This window comes from Herpailurus yagouaroundi, unplaced genomic scaffold (assembly GCF_014898765.1).
Source record: "Herpailurus yagouaroundi ecotype Mexico unplaced genomic scaffold, PumYag 67700, whole genome shotgun sequence".
Taxonomy (NCBI): domain Eukaryota; kingdom Metazoa; phylum Chordata; class Mammalia; order Carnivora; family Felidae; genus Herpailurus; species Herpailurus yagouaroundi.
The window spans coordinates 7,595,602-7,616,904 of NW_024420499.1; the positions used below are offsets into that span (position 1 = coordinate 7,595,602).

At 38.0% G+C, this 21,303-nt stretch overlaps 1 protein-coding gene across 5 annotated transcripts in view; it reads left to right on the plus strand.

Annotated features, from left to right (window-relative positions):
* RBM41 (RNA binding motif protein 41) overlaps positions 1-21,303 on the plus strand; it is a 62,745-nt gene that overhangs the window by 1,049 nt on the left and 40,393 nt on the right. For 3 of the 5 annotated variants that reach the window (XM_040468467.1, XM_040468464.1, XM_040468465.1), the window contains exons 2-4: positions 2,201-2,317; positions 2,895-3,087; positions 3,379-3,583. In XM_040468467.1, the coding sequence (XP_040324401.1) occupies positions 2,201-2,317; positions 2,895-3,087; positions 3,379-3,583 (515 nt within the window). Of the gene's footprint in view, positions 1-2,200; positions 2,318-2,894; positions 3,088-3,378; positions 3,584-5,461; positions 5,534-21,303 lie in introns of all 5 variants that reach the window. The other 2 variants (XM_040468468.1, XM_040468466.1) reach the window with 2 other exon arrangements.

The window sequence follows — 21,303 nt, forward strand, 5'->3', positions numbered from 1 at the left end:
GGCTTTAGAAATAGAACATTAATTAGCAGTATCTTAGAAGTCCCTTCCCTGATTGCTTCTCCTCCCTCTCCTCTCCCTGAGGGGACCACTATCCCGAATTCGGCGTTAATCCTTCCCTTGCTTTTTTAAAAACCTAGGTTTGCCACATATGAATTTATGTGCTACTTTCATCCATTTTTCAACTGTATGTGAATGGACACATATTGTGTGAATATTTCTGTGACTTTTTTTTTTTTCACTCCGCGTGATTCATGGGCACTGATGTAGTTAGCTATGGTTTATTCCTTTCAAAGCCACTTTAAACTTAGCAAGAACTTTCAGAATTTTAAATAACAAATACAAATTTAGATACTTAAAAGGAAGTTTTTAAAAAACCTGGGCCTGAGGATATTCTAAAATTTTCTAAAATAGGTCTCAGTCTTTCTAGAGCATGGGAATCTTGCTTATAATTAGGAGAGCTGCATCATAACCCGAATAGTAAAGGATTATTACATAAAGAAGGTATTTAATGTTTGCTTTTCTCCTGGAATTAACTCATTTTTGTTTTTTGTTACCTGTTGTTGTATACTCCACTGGTCCAGCTATTTCTTCACACTCTTTTTTTAAATTTTTTTTAACATTTATTTATTTTTGAGAGAGAGAGACAGAGTGCAAGCGGGGGAGGGGCAGAGAGAGAAAGAGAGAGACACAGACTCCGAAGCAGACTCCAGGCTCCAAGCTGTCAGCACAGAGCCCTACATGGGGCTCGAACTCACAAACCGCAAGATCATGACCTGAGCTGAAGTCGGACACCTTACCGACTGAGACACCAAGACGCCCATTTTACTTTTATAATAAGAGTTTTCAGCTATTTAGGGTTGACTAGCTTATATTAGCATTGCCTAGATTTCTACACAGTAGTGCGTAAGCTATAAAATGTTATGACCCTCTTTGCATTTGTTTCTATACTCTCTTCTTTGGAGAGTGCCTCCTCTTTCACAGCTCCAGATCCTGCCCACACAGATGACTTGAGATTTCCATCTTCAGCCTCAGACTCTCGTCTATATAATTTTTCCAGCTCTCACTTTCCTGTTAGCCAACCTCACTTATACTGGCACCTCTGAGTCAATATGTGTTTGAAGTATTCCTGATACTTCATGCTGGTGTTTCAGTTGTAATGGGTAGTTTGACTCCACATGGCTAAGGCAACATGGACTTTCTCATTTCCAAACTACTTATTGCTTCTTGGATCTTCCTCTTTCCTTTATTGGTACCATGTTCTCTTAAGTTATACAGCTTGAAATTTCAGGGTTATCTTTGACTTCTCCCTTACCCCTACCTTCAAAAGGCTTCACTCCTCTAACTCCCCACTTTTCTGTTCCACTGTTACCACTCCAGTGTATACTTTCATCGCCTTATGCTTGATAAATTTAAAGAGTTTCCTAACTAGTCCTTCTGGTTTCTTTCCTGTGAATCCACAAGGCATATTGTGACCACATTCATTTTCCTAAACCATCATTTGTATCATGTTACTTAACTGCCTAATTGCTTTCTAATACCTATATAGGAAGGTCCAGGCTCCTTAGTTGGTGTATGTAAGACCAGTTACAATCTGAGTCTAATTACCCCCTCAAAGATCATCTCCCAGTGCTCATATGTGTGAATGCCAGCTAAATTGAACTTCGTATTATTCCCCCAGAACATATTTCTGTCTCTTCTTACTCATTCTCCCTGATCTTTCCTTCATCATACCCATTCCTTCAAATGCCAATTTAAGAATTACCTTTCCAGAGTCTTCATTTTATCACCCTAGCTCCCAAGTATCTCCTTCTATATGAACTCCTACTAATTTGGCATATCCTTCTTTGTATTGCTCTTCTCTTCTCTCTCTCTCTACTTCCCTCCCTCTCTCCTCTCCACCCCACAACAGGCACATGCACGTAACATGTACACACATGATGTTTCTCCCTAAATAAATTGCAAGCTTCTTGAGGATGGGGACTATGTCTTGAATATCGTCGACTCCATCAGTACCTAACACAGTGCATTGTGTGTAAGTGGATATTTAGTCAATGTTTGTGGGATGAATGATAAAGGGCATCAAATAGTTAGAAAAGTGTCTTCAAACAAATGGGTTCACTACCAGTAGATAATATAAAGAATATACTTTGAGACTCACTGTTGCTCCTACTTTCTACATATATTCTTATATCTACTCCAGGATAAATAGCTGTGTGAAGAGTGGTGAGCATGTCCTGGAGGAGTTGGAAACAGAAGGCGAGAGGCAGCTGAAAAGCCTCCTTCAGCATCAACTTGATACCTCTGTCTCCATTGAGGAGTAGGTATTGATTTTGCAAACAGGTAGAGTATCATAGACCCTTACCTCCAGGAAGCAGATCCCTCTTAAAGCCTGGATGGAACACTCCTCTCCCTCCCCACTTTCCTTGGCCAACTTCTACTTATTAGGCAACATTTTGCTTCTGTGTCTCTTCCTCTGGGAGGCCTCCCATATCCCACTAAGTCTGGGTTAAGTACCTTTCCTCTGTCTTCCCTTAACATACCTAGCATTTATAACCCAATATGATCATTGCCTATTTACTTGCTTCTCTTCCACTTTTCTTCTACAAAGGCAGAAACCACTTGTGGTTTTTTTACTGTTAAATCCTCAGTACCTAGCCCAGCGATGTATAGTAGGTACTCAATAAATAAAGATTTGATCCAGTCGTTTATTGGTCCTGGGTGTGGGGGAATATTGATGGACTTCTATATCATTGCATGGTTGCTTCAACCTAGAAATAGGACATGAGAGAGAAATTGCTGATGAGTTTCATTGGGCCTCTTCTAATGGTGAGCCCCATTTCTGAAAACTGTGGTAACTTGAAGATATTCTTACTTTCGTCCTGCTTGTTCTGCAGATGTGTGTCTAAGAAAGAGAGCTTTGCTCCTGGTACTATGTACAAGCCCTTTGGGAAGGAAGCAGCTGGGACCATGACTTTGTCCCAGTTCCAGACACTGCATGAGAAGGACCAGGAAACTGCTTCTCTTCGGGAGCTAGGGCTCAATGAAACAGAAATCTTGATCTGGAAGAGCCACGTTTCAGGTGAAAAGGTGAGTGGGACCTTTTTTTTCCCTGGAGAATAAAGAGCAAGATCTCTTCCTTTGGCCCTGAAAACCTTTTCATGTTTAGTTCTTACAAAACTGAGCTTTCTGTTGGATTCTTCTTTGGTTTCTGTGCGAGGAACCTTGCTAAAGGGCAGCCCTTCCTTGACTTTTTGGCTCACACGTCTATGAATGATCATTCCGTGTCCTACATTGTCTTCTTTCTTATCTCAGACATTAGACCATCACTTTTAGGGTGTATCCTCTATGATATATGTCATCGCATTTCTCTGGTTCCAGAAGACAAGACTGAGGGCAACACCTGAAGCAATACAGAACCGTCTTCAAGATATTGAAGAAAGGATCTCGGAGCGTCAGCGCATCCTTTGCCTGCCACAGAGATTTGCCAAGAGCAAACAACTGACCCGGCGTGAAATGGAAATAGAAAACTCTTTATTCCAGGGAGCTGATCGGCACTCCTTCCTCAAGGCTCTTTATTACCAAGGTATGTGATCGCCACTGACTTTGACTTGCTGTTTCGCTGAGAGGAAGATTTAACAGCAGGGCATTAAATGTGAAAAGTTAGTGAAAGGAGTAGGGGAGAGAAACTATCACTGTCCTTGAGGAATGCAGAAAGCCCCATGACAGAGACAAATATGTACACAGTCAGTTGTGATACAACATGGAAATTACTGTTACAGAGATGTGAATAAAATGCTACGGGAGTGCAGAACACAGAACATCTCAGTCTAGTTGAGGGGGGAGTCAGGAGTTGACATTTGTACTAAGTCTTGACAGCTCAACAGTCAACTGTCAGGTAAATAAGGGGCAGGGGGCATAACAGACAGTAGGTGAATAGGAGCAGGTTTGTGGAAGGGCCTGGTGCATCTAGGGAACAGTGAAAAGTTCATTGTGGCAGGAGGCATAGGGCACAGCAGGGGATGAGAGAGAGTGATACTGGAAAGGTAGGTGAGGCTAGATTGTGAAGGGTCTTTGGTCTGAACTATAAATTAGCACAAAGTCTATAGATAAATGGTGTGTGTCTTAACCAGAGAGTATTCGTTTAACAGATAAGTTTTGCTAGGCACTGTGGCAGGTGCATGGAAGCTTAAGAAATCATTCCTGACTTCTAGTGAGTAAAGTTCTGGTTGGAGTGAGAACCATGTAACATTTAGTAACAATGCTAGATACAGTTGTTAAGTGCGGTTGGAGTTCATTGGAGAGAAAGGCCTCTGTGCATTGGCATGACTGAAGAAGGCCTCTCAGAGGAGGTAAGATTTAAACATTCCTTTAGTACTACCTATTCCTTAGTAAGGAGAAGGAAAGGCATTTTATTTGCAGTTGGTGGTGTGGGCACACCAGCGTGTCTAAGGCTGTTGTGAGAGACAAGGTTAGAAAAGTAGCTAAATGTTTTGAACTTTATTTGGTTAGTTAGTTATTCAGTTACTTAGTTTGGATATGGTTCCAGGATTTTGAGCCAGGAGTAATGTGATAAAAGCAGTATTTGAAAATGATTAATCTGGTTGCCCATAAACAGGATGAGAGAGAGAAAGAACTGGGAGCAGGGAGAATGATTTAGGAGGTCTTATAGTCATGTAGGCATGAAGATCTAGACTAGAATGATTGCAGTGGTACTGGAAAGAGAGGCAGGTATGGTTATAAGAGACATCACCAAGGAAGAACTGGTTAAACTTATTGCCTGAGAGTGAAGGAAGAGGGTCAAAAGAGAGGTCAAAGGTAACCCAGCTGTTTTAGTCTGTGTGCCTTTAACAGCTGGCAAAATTAAGAAAGTCTTTATGAGGAAATTCTGATGGAAGGCTAGGAGTTTGATTTTAAACATGTTGAATTGGTAAGAATGGCAGCATCATGAAATACCCATACTGAGGAAGCCGTTGGAAAAGCAGGAGTAAAGCTCAGGGGAGAGGTCAGAGCTGGATACACAGAATTGGGAATCATGTACGCTTAGGTGGTACGTAAAGCCCTGAGAACGAATGAATGCGTTGTTACAGGCAGAGAGAACATAGACATGGAAGAGCAGCGGTGAAGGAAGGAATGAAAGAACACGTGAACAGGCTTTTGTGGAGAGACCTAGCCTACTGATTAAGAACATGGGCTCTGGTGGCAGACTGCTGGAACAATCCTGGCTCCCCCACTTACTAGCTTGTTATAAGATGTTGGGCAAGTTACCACTCTATGCTTCAGTTTCTTCATCTTGTCAAATGAGAATAGAAGTAGTGTCTATATTATAGGGTTGTTAGGAGGCTTAAGTGAGGTAATAACATGTAAATCACTTAGAGTAGTACCTGGTATTTGGGGTGGGTGGGTGGTGTATGAATCTGTTCTTTTTCTTATCTTTGAAACTCCTTGCTTTAAACCTTCACAGCATACCACAAAAAGACAAGTGCAGACAAGTACATGACCTCAATGAAGAGGAAGATAAAATTAGGCACAAAAGGCAAGTCGAGAGTTTTCTTACAGTGTTAGCTTTAGGAATGTAACATAGGGTCCCAGACTTCTAAGTTGAGTGCTTATTTAATTCCATATTCAGTATATGACAATGTTTATAGGAAATGATCCAGAGGGAGCATATTATCCTGATGTAGAATATTAAAGTGAGGAGTTAGTAGAAGTTGTAAAATTTTACATTTAGTGTTGTTGATTTTTTTCTCTATACCTGTAAGTTATTGTATCAGACGTAAAGTGAACTTAATGATTTTTAGATCCTGTTTCACAACTAATTCTGAATATTTTTATTAATCACTAAAGTATAACTATTGATAATGATATGATAGTAATATTTTCTTTTTAAAATGAACTTACAATAAAATTGCCTGGTTTTTTCTTTTTTTTCCTTGGTGTACAATTCTGTGAATTGTAAATCACGTAAATCATGTAGATTCATGTCACCACCACCACAATCAGGACAGAAAACAGCTCCATCACCCTAAAAATCCCTCATACCATCCATTGATAGTCACCCCCAACTCCACCCATAATCTCTGGCAATCCCAGATCTGTTCTCCATTACTGTAGTTTTGTCTTTTAAAGAATGTCACATAAACAGAATCGTACAATATGTCATCTTTTGAGAGTGGCTTCTTTCATTTAGTGTAATGCCTCTGAGAGTCATCCAAGTCGTGTGTATTGATAGCTCATTCATGTTGCCGGATAGCATTCCATTCTATGGGTATTCCAAAGTTTGTTTATTCATCCACCCATTGAAGTACGTTTGGGCTGTTTCCAGTTTATGGTGATGATGAATAATACTGATATGAACATTTTTGTACAGGTTTTTGTGTGAACATAAATTTTTATTTCTCTAAGGTAAATATCTAGGAGTGGGATTACTGGGTCCTATGGTAAGTGTCTGTTTAACTTTATAAGAAACTGCCAAACCATTTTCCAGAGTGGCTGAACCATTTTGCATTCCTACCAGCAATGTATGAGAGTTCCAGTTGCTCCGCATCTTTGTCACCTTTGGTATCATCAGTATTTATTTTAGTTCTTCCGATAGCTATGAAGTGGTATCTCATTGTAGTTTTAATTTGCATTTCCTTAATGGCTAATGATGTTGAACATCTTTTCATATGCTTATTTGCTACCGTTATATCCTGTTTGCTGAAGTGTCTGTTCAAATCTTTTGCTGTTTTTTAATTGGGTTGTTTCTTTTCTTTCTGGCTTTTGAGAGCTCTTTATGTATTCCAAATGCAATTCTCCGTTGCATATATGATTTACAAAAATTTTATCCCAGTCTGTAGCTTATCTTTTCATTCTCTCGACAGTATCTTTCACAGAACAGACTTTTTTTTTCATCATGGTAAAATACACCTAACATAAAATTGACCGTTTCAACCATTTTTTCAGTGTACAATTCTGTGGCATTAAGTATATTCACACTGCTCTGAAACCATCATCACTATCCATCTCCCTGACTTTTTCATCTTCCCAAACTGAAATTCCGTACCCATTAAACACCATTCCCTTTTATACTCCCCCTTTTTGCCCCTGGCAAACACCATTCCTTCTGTCTCTGTGAATTCGACTACTTTAGGTACCTCAGATACGTGGAATCCTACAATATTTGTCCTGTGTCTGGCTTATTTCACTTAGTATAATGTCTTCTAGGTCATCTGTGCCAGAATTTCCTCCCTTCTTAAGGCTAAATAGTATTCCATTGTATGTATCTACCACAGTTTGTTTATCCCTTCATCTGTCAGTAGTAACTTGTGTTGCTTCTACCGTTTGGCTGTTGTGAATAATGCTGCTATGAAACTGGATGTACAAGTGTCTGTTCAAGTCCCTGCTTTCAGATGTTTTGAGCATATACCCAGAAGTGGAATTGCTGGATCATATGGTAATTCTGTATTTCATCTTTTGAGGAACCACCATACTGTTTTCCATAGAGGCTGTATCATTTGACATTCCCACCAGCAGTAAACAAAGATTCCAATTTTCCCACACCCTTGCCAACACTTCATTTCTTTTTTTCTTTTTTGTAAGAGCTATCCTAATGGGTGTGAAGTGGTATTTCACTGTGGTTTTGATTTGCATTTCCCTAAAGACTGGTGATGTGCATCTTTTCGTGTGCTTTTTGGCTATTTATGTATCTTTTTTTGAGAAATGTTTATTTAAGTCCTTTGCCCATTATCTAAACTGGTTGTTTATTTATTTATTGTTGAGTTGTGGGATTTTTTTGTATATCCTATATATTGATTCTCTTATCAGATAAATAATTTGCAAGTATTTCCCTTCATGGGTTGCCTTCTCACTCTATTGATTGTGTCCTTTGATGTGCAAAAGTTTATATTTTTGATAGTCTTATTTGTCAGTTTTTTCTTTTGTTACCTATGCTTTTTGGTGTCAAAGCCAATAAATCATTGTCAAATATAATGTCATAAAGGTTTTTTCCTATGTTATCTTCTGAGCATTTTATAGTTTTAGCTCTTACATTTGAGTCTTTGGTCTATTTTGAGTTAATTTTTTTGTATGAGTTATAAGGTAAGGATCCAACTTCATTTTTTGCATGTTGATATCCAGTTTTCCCAATACTACTTGTTGAAAAGATCGTCCTTTACCCATTGAATGTTCTTAGCTCCCTCTCCAGAATTCATTTGACCATAAATACAAAAGTCTGTTCCTAGGCTGTCCATTCTATTCCATTAGTATACATGTCTGTCTTTATGCCAGTGTTACACTGTTTTAATTATTGTAGATTTGTAGAAAGTTTTGAAGTCAGGAAGTGAGACCTCCAACTTTGTTCTTCTTTTCCAAGATTTTCACCGCTTAGGAACCCTTGAGGTACCATATGACTATTAGGATGGATATTTCTACTTCTAGAAAAAATGTCATTGGGATTTTGATAGAGATTACACTGAATCTATAGATCACTTTGAGTAGTATTGACAGCTTAATGGTATATTAAGTCTTCAGTCCATGAACATGGGGTATCTTTGCATTATTTGTATCTTTAATTCTTTCAGCAGCATTTGTAGTTTTTAGTACACAATTTTTTTGCCTGAGAACAAATGTTTTAAATTTTGATAAAATCCAATTATCCGGTTTTTCTTTCATGGATCATTTTTTTTTTTACATGTCTAAGAACTCTTTGTCTAACAACAGATTATGAGTAAGATTTCTTCTTTGTTTTCCTTAAAGAGTTTTAGAGTTGTATATTTTACATTTAGATCTATGATCTTTTTGACTTGATGCTTATATTATAAGTGTGGGGTTTAGGTTAAGGTTCACTTTTTACTTATGAATTTCCAGTTGTTTCAGCACCATACATTGAAAAGAATATTCTTTCTTCATTTACTTTCTTTTGCATTTTTGTCAGAAATAAATTGGCCATATGTTTGTGTTAATAATTAACTTCATGACAAATGGTAAAAGATTGAAATCTTTCCCCAAGTATCAGGAAGAAGGCAAAGATGTGCACTCTTGCCACTTCTATTCACAGTTAAATGAAATTAGAAATCAATAATACAAGGACATTTAGAAAATGTACAAATATGCAGAAATTAAGCAACACTTTACTAAATAACAAATGGGTCAAAAAGAAGTCACAGGGGACATTAGAAAATACTTTGAGACAAATGAAAATAAAACTTAACATACCAAAACTTATATAATACAGTAAAAGCAGTGTTTGGGAGCATATTTATAGTTATAAATGCCCATATTAATAAAGATGAAAGGTCTTAAATTAATAACCAAAAACTTTCACCTTGAAAACTACAAAAATTAAAAAAAAGAACTACAAAAATTTGTTCAAATCCTTAGAATGTGTAATACCAAGAGTGAACCGTAATGTAAGCTATAGACTTTGGGTAATCATGGTGGGTCAATGTAGATTCATTAGTTGTAACATATGTATCACTCTGATGGGCGATATTGATAATGGGATAGGTTGGGCATGTGTGGGGATGGAAGGTATGTGGGAAATCTGTGTACCTTCCCCTCAGTTAATTCTACTGTGAACCTATAATTGCTCCAAAAACAATTTTAAACAAGTCCTTAAAAAAAAAAGAACCTACAAAAAGAGTGAACAAACTTGCATCAAGCTGAAGGAGTAAAACAATAAAGGCTAGAGCAAAAAAATAGAGAAAATCGACAAAACCAAAAGTTGGTCCTTTGGAAAGATCAACAAAATTCATAATCCTGTAGCTAGACTTACTAAGGAAAAAAGAAGAAAGAAAAACTTCTTATACTCTGCTCTTTTATTCTTTTTTGTCATGCAAAAAAATATCTTTTCCATCCTTTCACTTTCAATTATTTTTTTTAAACCTAAAGTGTCTCTTGTAGACAGCAAATAGTTAGGTCATGTTCCTTTTTTAATTCCTTCTTCCAATTGAGTATTTAGTTCATTTATATTTGATATATTTAATTGGAGTCCTGTGATAAGATTTGCATTTTCCATTTTGCTATTTGTTTTCTGAATGTCATATCTTTTTTGTTCTTCTGTTATTCCATTTATTCCTTTATTTTGTTTTTATTTTAGAGGGAGAGAGAGTACAAGCAAAGGAGAGCGGCAGAGGTATAGAGAGAGAGAATCTTAAGCAGTGCAGAGCCCGATCTGGACCTCAATCCCACAACCCTGGGCTCATAAATCAAGAATCAGGTGCTCATCTGACTGAGCCACCCAGATGCCCCATTCCTTCATATTAAATAGGTTTTTGCAGTATATAATTTTAATTAACTTGTTGCTTCTTTTACTGTTTTTTTTTAGTTGCTTTCTTAATAGTTGCCCAGGGAATTATAATTAACAGCTTAAACAAATTATTTTGTATTAATACAGCGTAATTTCAAAAATATTCAAAAACTTTGTCCTGTTTATCTCTGTTCTTTCCTTCCTATTTTGTACTATCATTGTCACACAAATTACATCTTTATAGATTGTAATCTCATTAACACAGTTTTATAATTATTGCATTATGTAGATATCTTTTAGGTCAGAAAGGACAAGAAAAAGAGTTACAAATACATTTATACTGTCTTTTTTTATATTTACCTATATAGTCAACTTTACTAGTGTTCTTTCTTTGAGTTATCTTTGAGTGTCCCATTTATTTCAGCCTGAAGTACTTTATAGTTTTCCTTGTAGGTAGGTCTTGCAGTGATGAATTCTTTCAGTCTATGTTTATCTTGGCATGTCTTAATTTCTCCTTCAGTTTTCATGTATAGTTTTTTGCCAGACAGTGAAGTTTTTGGTTGGTGATCTTTTTCTTTTAGCACATCAGATACGTCATCTTACTGCCTTCTGGCCCCTGTAGTTTCGGTTGAGAATTCAACTGTTGATGTTATTTGGGACTCCTTGTCCGTGGTAAGTCTCTTCTCTCTTGCTGCAGTCAAGATTCATTCTTCATCTTTTGCTTTTGACAATTTGGCTACAGGTCTAAATGTCTCTTAGACTACAGGTAGGCCCCTTTGAGTTTGTCCTGCTTGGAGTCTATCAAGGTTCTATAATGTATAGATTAATGTTCTTCATCAATTTGAAAACGTTTTTAGGCATTCATTCTTCAAATGTTCTTTGTGCCCCTCCTTCTTCTGAGATTTCCATTATGTGTATGTTGGTATGCTTGATGTTTGCCCACAGGTCTCTGAGGGTCTGTTATTTTTTCTTTATTTTTTCTTCTTTTTGCTCCTTAGATTGAGTAGTCTTCCTTAGATGAGTAGTCAACATATCTTCAAGTTTGCTGATTCTTCTCTCAGCCCAGATCTTTTGCTGAGCCCCTCTAGTATATTTTTCATTTCAGTTATTATACTTTTCAACTCCAGAATTTCTTTTTGGTTCTTTATTATAATTTCTATCTCTTTATTTTTATTCCCTATTTGGTAAGCCATTCTGAAACATTCTTTTAGTTCTTTTTTTTTTTTTTAATATTTATTTATTTTTGAGACAGAGAGAGACAGAGCATGAACGGGGAAGGGTCAGAGAGAGGGAGACACAGAATCCGAAACAGGCTCCAGGCTCTGAGCTGTCAGCACAGAGCCCAACGTGGGGCTCGAACTCACAGACCGCAAGATCATGACCTGAGCCGAAGTCGGCCGCTTAACCAACTGAGCCACCCAGGCGCCCCTCTTTTAGTTCTTTATATATGATTTCCTTTAATTGTTTGAGGGACTTGTAACTGATTAAAGGTTTGTCTGAGAAACGCAATATGCTTTCTCAGGAAAGTTTCTATTGACTGTTTCTTATTTCCTGTGTATGGGCCATACTCTCCTTTTCTTTCTTTTTTTTAAATTTAAATTCAAGTTAGTTATACAGTGTAGTCTTGGTTTCAGGAATAGAACCCAGTGATTCATCTCTTACATATGACACCCAGTGCTCATCTCTGAAAGTGCCCTCCTTAATGCCCATCACCCATTTAGCTCATCCCCCCACCCACCTGTCCTCCAGCAACCCTCAGTTTGTTCTCTGTATTTAAGAGTCTCTTATGGTTTGCCTCCTTTTCTGTTTTTATCTTATTTTTCCTTCCCTTCCCCTATGTTCATCTGTTGTGTCTCTTAAATTCTACATATTAGTGAAATCTTTCTCTGACTTATTTCACTTAGCATAATACACTGTAGTTCTGTCCACATTATTGCAAATGGCAAGACCTCACTTGATCACTGAGTAGTATTCCATTGTAATGTCTCCACCTTAGCTTAGGCTGCTGTAACAAAGTACCATCGACTGGGTAGCTTATTAACAATAGAGATTTATTTCTCACAGTTCTAGAGGCTAGAAGTCTGAGATCAGGGTTCCAGTATGATCAGGTTCTGGTGATAGTCCGCTTTTGGGTTACGGGCTGCTAACTTCTTGTTGCAACCTCGCATGTCAGAGAACAGGGAGAGAAAGCAAGCTCTCTCATGACTTCTATAAGGGCACTGATCCCATTCATGAGGGCTCCACCCTCATGGCCTCATCTAATCCCAGTTACCTCCCAAAGGTCCTCACTTCCTCTGACCATCACATCACTGGTAGGGTTTCAACATATGAATTGGGGGAGGGGACACAAATATTCAGTCCATAGCAGTCTTACAATTTTTTTTGGTTACAAATTAGACATTTAAAATAACATAATGTGTCAACTCTGAAAATCAGTATCCCCCACATGCCTAGGGTTTGTTGTTGTTGCTATTTGTTTAGTGACTTGCCTAGACTAATTCTGTAAATTTGAATTCTCTGTCATGTGCAGCATTGAAGTCTGTTCAGTTAGCATAGTGGTCTACTAATGATTGGAGAGAATTTTCCTTAAATACCTTTAGCCAAAAAGTTCTACCAGCTTTTGTTGAGGGTGTGTGTGTGTGTGTGTGTGTGTGTGTGTTGGGTTACTCCTTCAGTGCTCAGGGAGGCAGTTTGCAACTCTGCCTTAGACTTTAGTTCCTGCTGATACAGAGCCTTAAGGTCAGCCAGAGGTGAGAGATTAGTGACTTCTTAGGCTCTAACTTTCCTGGGCATAGACATAGCCCAGCACATGTTTGTTACCTTCTAGAGTCCCAGGGGTATGTCTTAACTTTTCAAAGCAACTTATGGACATCTCATTCCCTGTTTTTCTTTCTTATTTATGATAAGAACACTTAACATTAAATCTACCCACTTAAACGAATTTTTGAGTGTACAATGCAGTGTTGTTAACTATAGGCACAGTGTTGTGCAAAAGGTCTCTGGAACTTAGTCATTTTGCATGGCTACAACTTTATAACCTTTAAATAATAGCTCCTCATTTTCCCCCTCTCCTAGCCCCTGGGAACCACCATTATACTCTCTGCTTCTATGTGTTTGATTATCTTATATACCTTATGTAAGTTGTTTCATGCAATATTTGTCCTTTGTGACTGGCTTATTTCACTTAACATAATGTCTTTGAGGTTCATCTATGTTGTCACATGGCAGGATTTTCTTCTTTTTTAAGGCTGAATAATATTCCATTGTATATATATGCCACATTTTCTTTATTCATAAATTAATGGACATTTAGGTTGTTTCCACATCTTGGCTATCATGAATGGTGCTGCAATGAATATGTAAGTGCAGATATCTCTTGCAGATTCTGATTTCAGTTCTTTTGAATAAATACTCAGAAGTAGGCTTGCTTTATAATATGGCATTTCTGTTTTGATCTTTTGCAGAAACTCCATTCTGTTCTCTGTAGCACTTACATCATTTTACATTCCCACCAAAAGTGTACAAAGGTTCCAGTTTTTCCAGATCCTCACCAACACTTGTTATATTTTGGTTTTTTTGATACTAGACATCCTAACAGTTGTGAGGTAATATCTCATTGTGGATTTGATTTACGTTTCCCTGATGATTAGTGCTATTGAACACCTTTACATATACCTGTTGGTTATCTATATATCTTCTTTGGAGAAATGCCTATTCAAATACTTTGCACATTTTTTATCAGTTTTTTTTTTTTAATTTTTAAATTATTTTTAAAAGTGTTTTTTAAGTTTTATTTATTTTTGAGAGAGACAGAGCAGGGGAGGGGCAGAGAGAGAGGGAGAGAGAGAATCCCAAGCAGGCTCTGCACTGACAGGACAGAGACCAAAATGGGGCTTGAGCTCATGAACCATGAGATCATGACCTGATGTTTAGAGTCAGACCTGATGTAAAGAGTCAGATGTTTAACAGACTGAACCACCCAGGCGACCCTTAAATTATTTTCTAAAATTTGAATTCCAGTATATACAGTGTTATATTAGTTTCATAGGTTTTGTTTTTATGCCATTGAGTTGTAGGAGTTCCCTATATGTTTTGGATATTAACCCCTTATTAGATATATGGTTTAGAAATATTTTCTACCATTCTGTAGGTTGCCTTTTCACTCTCTTGTGTCTTTTGCTATGTAGAAGCTTTTTAGTTTTATAGCTCCACTTACCTGTTTTTGCTTTTGTTGCCTACACTTTTGGAATTATATTAAGAACTCATTGCTAATACCAGTGTTAAGAGGATTTTTCTCTGTTTTCTTCTAGGAGTTTTAGAGTTTCAGGTCTTACTTTTAAGTCTTTAATCCATTTTTAACTGATTTTTGTGAATGATATAAAATAAGGGTTCTATTTCATTCTTTTTCCATTTCATTCTGGAGATTCAGTTTTCTAGCATCATTTGTTAAGGAGACAATCCTTTCCCCATCGTGTATTTCTGCCACTCTAGCCAAAGATCAATTGACCATATACGTGAGGGTTTATTTCTGGGCTTTCTATTCTGTTCCACTGGTCTATATGTCTGTCGTTTTTGTTTTAAGTTTATTTATTTATTTTGAGAGAGTGAGAGAGTGCGCACGCACGAGAGAGAGCGTGAGCGTGCGCGCAAGTGGGGGAGGGGCAGAGAGAGATTCCCAAGCAGGCTCCACACTGTCAGCGTAGAGCCTGATGAAGGGCTTGAAACCCACGAACCATGAGATCATGACCTGAGCTGAAGTCAAGAGTCAGACACTTAACTGACTGAGCCACCCACGTGACCCTATATGTCTGTCTTGTATTTAATTTCCAGACTTACTAAAAGTTTAATTTTTTGACAAATTTTGCTTTTATGGAAGAGCAGATTTTTCAAGGTCCTTACTCCAACATTCTACAATTACTTTCTCTCCATTTTACTTTTATCCTATCTATATTACTATATTTGAAAGTGTGTTTCATAGTTTTTTTAAATTTTTTAATATTTATTTATTTTTGAAAGAGAGAGACAGAGTGTGAGCAGAATGGGGGAAGAGAGAGAGGGACACAGAATCCGAAGCAGACTCCAGGCTCCGAGCTGTCAGCACAGAGCCCCAATGCGGGGCTCAAACTCACAAACTGTGAGGTCATGTCCTGAGCCAAAGTCAGATACTTAACCAACTGAGCCACCCAGGCGCCCCATCATAATTTTTAAACAAAGAGTTTCCTATAGGATGTAGTTGGGTTGTTGTTTTTTTCCACTTTTTTATTGTGTTATCATTTACATAGCATTAAGCTCACTCATTTTAAATGTACAATTCAGTGATTTGTAGTGAGTTTACAGAGTTGGTCAACCATCATCACAATGTAGTTTTAGAACATTTCCATCACCCCACAAATTGTTCTCAATACCTTTTTCCTCTCCCAGCCCAGATAGCAACTAATCTATTGTCTCTCTATGGATTTGCCTATTCTCTCATTTCATATAAATGGAACCATATAATATGTAACCTTCTTTAACTTAACACAGTGTTTTTAATTATGCCTAGAATGAGTACTTTTCCTAGTACTGAGGGATTTCCTAGTACTGAGGGATTTGTATACAAGCTGAGAACATCTTCCACAGTCAGCCAAGCAGTTTACAGTTCCATCTTAGCCCTCACTTCCTATTTGTGCAGAGTTGAGATTAGTCAGAGGTAAGAGCTTAGGGTTGTTTTTTTTTTCAGTCTTTCCTGAGCATGCACACAGCTCTGGCCATGTGGACAGGCCTGTGCACACGTGTGGCCTTTTAGATTCCTAGAAGAATGTTGGAGCTTTTCAGTGCCCTCTAAGGACATTTCATCTCCCAAGATTTGCTTCTGAGCTGTTTGTCAACCTATTATTTATCCCAGCTCCACCACCTCAGGCAGGGGAAAAATTCACCAACTGCCTCGGACTATTATTTTTTTTTAAGTTTATTTATTTCTTTTGAGAGAGAGCGTGTGAGGGAGGGAAGGGGCAGAGAGAGAGGGAGAGAGGGAATCCCAAGCAGGCTCTAAAAGCTGACAACACAGAGCCTAATGCAGGGCTCAGTCTCATGAACCATGAGGTCATGACCTAAGCTGAAATCAAGAGTCAGATGCTTAACTGAGCCACCCAGGCGCCCCTGCCTCTGATTATTTTTGACAAAAGTTCTGGGAGAAAAGGCTCTTAGTACTGGGTGGTGAACTTTGAGTCACATCAAGGAGAGCTTTGCTTGGGGAATCTTCCAGGGAGCCACTAGAAAGGCCATGTAATAACAGTTCTCTGACAATGGTACTTTGAAGGAGCCCCAGCCCCATTCTTCCCTCTCCAGTAGCTGTCAGGCTGCTGGTTTTCACTGTGATTTCAGGTTGTTGGTTTTCAAGGTTACCACAGGCCTGGGAGAAACGGATGAGAAAAGGGCAAGTTAAAATGTTACAAAATTTATTATTCTTACTGAGATTTAGCTATTTTTATTGAATAAATATTCCCCAGATTGCTGCAGGCCTTTGGTTAATTTCCAGAGTCCTGGAGAAGTTGATTCTGACAGTTTTTGCCAGTGTTCTCATTGTTTTTATGGAAGAGAGAATTTCAAGAGTTCCTGACTCTACCATTTCCACTGATGACCCCTCTCTTAATAGTATCTTCTGAAGCTTGAAAGTTTGTGATTTTGGCAAAGTCCAACTTATTTTTTTTTCATGACTTGCACTTTTGGCCTATAACTAAGATTTCTTTCTAATCCAAAGTTGCAAAGATTTTCTCATGTGTATTCTTCTGGAGGACTTATAGTTTTAGCTCATACATTTAGGTCTATGAACCATTTTGAATCAATTCCTGAATTACACATATGATGTAAGGTTAGGGTTACATTAATTTATTTGTGTATGGATATCCAATTATCCTGCACCTTTAGTTGAAAAGACTATGCTTTCCCAATTAAATTATCTTTGTAGTTTTGTAGAAAATCAATGGACTATAAATACACGGGTTTTAAAACTCTCTTTCTTTATTATTCTACTCTTTTTTTACTCTTTCTGTTTACTTTTCAGAAATCTGATTATGCTGTGTCTGGGCATGGGTTCTTTGTTATTTCAAATTCTCACCTGTTCCACCTGTGACTGTGTGGTTTTTGCAGTCTTCAAATGCTCCATGCATTCTCTCCAGTTTTTATAACTGTGTTTAGTGGGAGAGGCAGGGTGAAATGTGCTTACTTCTTCTTACATGGAAACAGGATTCCTAATAGCTGATAATTTTTGAGGGCTTATTTGTGCCAGTTTTTGTGCTAAGCATTTTGTATGTTAACTCATTTAACCTTTACAGTAGCCCTACAAGATAGTGACAGTATTATACCCATTTTACAGATAATGAAATTGAGCTTCTGAAGAGATAAGTGACTTTCTCAAGGTCAATCATTATGTGGCCATGCTAGGACTTAAATCTAGGTCTGTTCTTACATGACTGTCTGTGCTCTTGATCATAGCTTCTGTATATGTGATTTGAAAAGATTTTTTGGTTTATTAAGTGTGATTTGGCTATATTATGAGATAACCATTTTGGGGGGAGTAATGCATATCCTATTTTCTAACCTTAAATCAGTGGGAGAACAACATTTATTATCTCTAGAAATAACCTTCCTCTGAAATCTTAAATCCTACTCTATCACTCTTCCTCTGAAATCTTAAATCCTTCTATATCACTCTGACCACAACCTTTTTCTCATATTTTGGCCCTTGCAACTCTCTTAACACCCATTATACCATTTCTTCAACCCTGTTGAAATCTCTAGTTCCTTGACCTTTTAATTTTCTCACAGTCTGTCATCCCCTTCCTGTATCCTCTTCCTTGCACATCTTACTTAGACTCCATCATCCATTATTTACTCATGTTCTTGCCAATGAAACATTCTTTTTGTTTCCTGGTCTGTGTGTTATACCCACCCAGCCAAACATCACCCCTGAATCAATCCAACTAATAGCCTTCTTTATTTCTGCATGATAGTTTTTGAGCACTACTAGAGAACAGACATACAGTTTTGCTGATTAATGCCTCTACGGTTTCCTCATGTCTGGTCTTGTCTAGAGCCTTCTTCCTTGTTCAGCAGTGTGTCTCCTAGTCCCTGGTCAGCTCTCCATTTCATTCCTTATATATACTATTTTAGATCTTCATTACTCTTTTCCGTCCCCGTGTTTCATTATTTTTAGCAGATAGTCTTTCCATTTCAAAGGAAACATTGTCATCGACAAGAGCCTTCATCTACTTTCTGCCTGACTCTGTTAACATCTGCATCCTGACCCTTATTTTCTTCCATCTCAACTCAGTGGTAGGTACGTTTTTCCTGCCTGAAGTTAATCTTTACACCTTTGTGCTTGATCCTAGCCCTCTTATCTCCCCAAGGACCTCAGTCAGTTTCCCCAGTATTGCTTCTTTCCTTTCAGGGTTTGAACGTGCTTTGTACTGTTTGCCAGTTTCCACAGTGTACCTTCTCCTACCATGAACTACCTTTAAAAACATGATAAAAACAAAAAATACTTTTCATTTGTTTAGCTATTTGAGCAAATAGTATGTTTAGATTCTCTCCCTTTGCTATAAACATAATAAGTAGCAATTGGTTTGGGGGCACCTGGGCGGTTCAGTTGGTTAAGTGTGGGACTCTTGATTTCGGCTCTGGTCATGATCTCACACTTGTGATATTGAGCCCCGTGTTGAGCCCCATTTCAGACTCTGCACTGGGCATAGAGTGTGCTTAAGATTCTCTTTCTTGGGGGAGCCTGGGTGGCTCAGACGATTAAGTGTCCTACTTCGGCTCAGGTCATGATTTCATGGCTTGAGAGGTCGAGCCCTGCATTGGGCTCTGTGCTGAGAGCTTAGAGCCTGGAGACTACTTCAGATTCTGTGTCTCCCTCTCTCTCTGCCCCTCCCCTACTCATGCTCTGTTTCTCTCTCTCTCTCAAAAATAAACATTAAAAAAAGATTCTCTCTCCCACTGCCCCTTCCTGTTCATGCGCACATGCGCTTACACTGTCTCTCAAAAAAAAGTAGTAATTGGTTTAAAAAGTGAAATAGCAAAATTGAATAAAAATTATAGACTTAAGTACATATGTTAATATTTTTTGATATCCATAGAGGAAATGAAATGATGTTTTCCAGTCTTTAATGAAAATTTTCAAACACACAGAAATGTTGAAAGAATTTTATCACAAACACCTATTATATCACCAACTAGACTCTGTCATTAGTATTTTATCACATACCTCTCCCTCTATTCATCTATCAATCTATCTTACTTTGTTGATGTATTTAAAATCAGTTGCCAGGGCGCCTGGGTGGCTCAGTCAGTTGAGTGTCCGGCTTCGGCTCAGGTCATGATCTCACAGTTTGTGAGTTCGAGCCCTGTGTCGAGCTCAGAACCTGGAGCCTGTTTCAGATTTTGTGTCTCCCTCTCTCTGCTCCTCCCCTGCTCGTGCTCTGTCTCTCTCTCTCTCTCTCTCAAAAATAAATAAACATTAAAAAAATTAAATAAAATAAATTGCCAGTGTAAATATATATCCCCATAAATACTTCAGTATGCATACTGTTAGCTAGAATTAAATATTTAAATGTTTAAAAATAAATAAATAAATAAATAAATAAATATTTAAATGTTTTATTTTGATGTAAAATTTGCATGCAGTGAAATGTACAAATTTTAAGTGTTCATTTGCTAACTTTTCACCAGTGTCTACATTTCTTTGTAGTGATGTGTTGGTAAATGTTTAACAGCCAGCTCTCCAGAAAATTAAAGGATGCCGATTTGTATCATTTGCCAGTTTCCATGGTTTATATACTCGCACCATGGCAAATTTCACGTTACCAAAGTGTTCTTGCTGAACATGGAGTCTGGAAGACAGGCGTATAATCATTGGACCATCTCTAGCATACCACTGCATGTGTGTAGCCTAATACATAGAAGATCACCACCACTCCAGAAAGTTCTGTTGTACTTCTCAGTAATTCCCCAGAGGCAACTAGTGTCTTGGTTTGTTTCCAGTATTGATTAGTTTTTCCTGTTGTAGAACTGCAGATATCTGAAACCATATACTATGTATTTTTTGTGTAAGGCTTCCTCAACTCAGCATCTGTTTTTGAGATTCATTCATATTGTGTATGCCAATAGTTTTTCTTCCTCTCTACAACATGATTTCTTGGAAGAATTTTCTACAATCACTGTATTATTTTTCTAGGACTGCTGTAACACATTACCACAATGCTAGTGGTTTAGAACAACAGAAATTTATCTTTTCATAGCAGCGAGAAGTCTGAAATCAAGGTGTTGGCAGGCCATGCTCTTTCTGAAGGCCCTAGAAGAGGATCCGTCCTTGTATCCTCTAGGTGCTGGCAGTTGCCAGCATTCCTTGGTGTTATAGATGCATCATTTCAATCTGTGCCTCCATCATCACATGACAGTCTTGTGTGTGTCTCTGTCTCTGTGCTTTCACATGGCCTTATAAGCACATTGGTCATTTGATTTAGGGCTCACCCAAATTCAGTGTAATGTCATCTTAACTACTGACATCTGCAAGGACCCTATTTCCAAATAAAGTCGTGTCTGAGGCCAGATCTGGATGGACATGAATTTTGAGAGTACGCTATTCAATCTAGTACATTCGGCCATCTGACCTCCAAAAATTCATATCCGTCTCAGGGTGCTTGGGTGGCTCAGTCAGTTAAGCATCCGACTCTTGGTTTCGGCTCAGGTCATGATCTCACAGTTCATGGGTTCGAGCCCCACATCAGACTCCACACTACCAGGGCAGAGCTTGTTTGGGATTCTCTCTCACCTCCTCTCTCTGCCCCTCCCCCGTGCTCGCTGTCTCTCTCAAGGAATAAATAAACTTAAAAATTCATATGTGTCTCACATGAAAAATACATGCACCCCATTATAACATCCACAAAAGTCTTCACCCGTTCAACCAGCAAGTCTAAGTCCCAAATCTCATCTAAATATCAACTCAAAAAGTCTCAAGTGTCACTATCTAAATAATGAAAATCAGGTGTCATTAAGGCTCTGAGTATGTTCCACCCTAAGGCAAAATTCTCTGTGAAGCT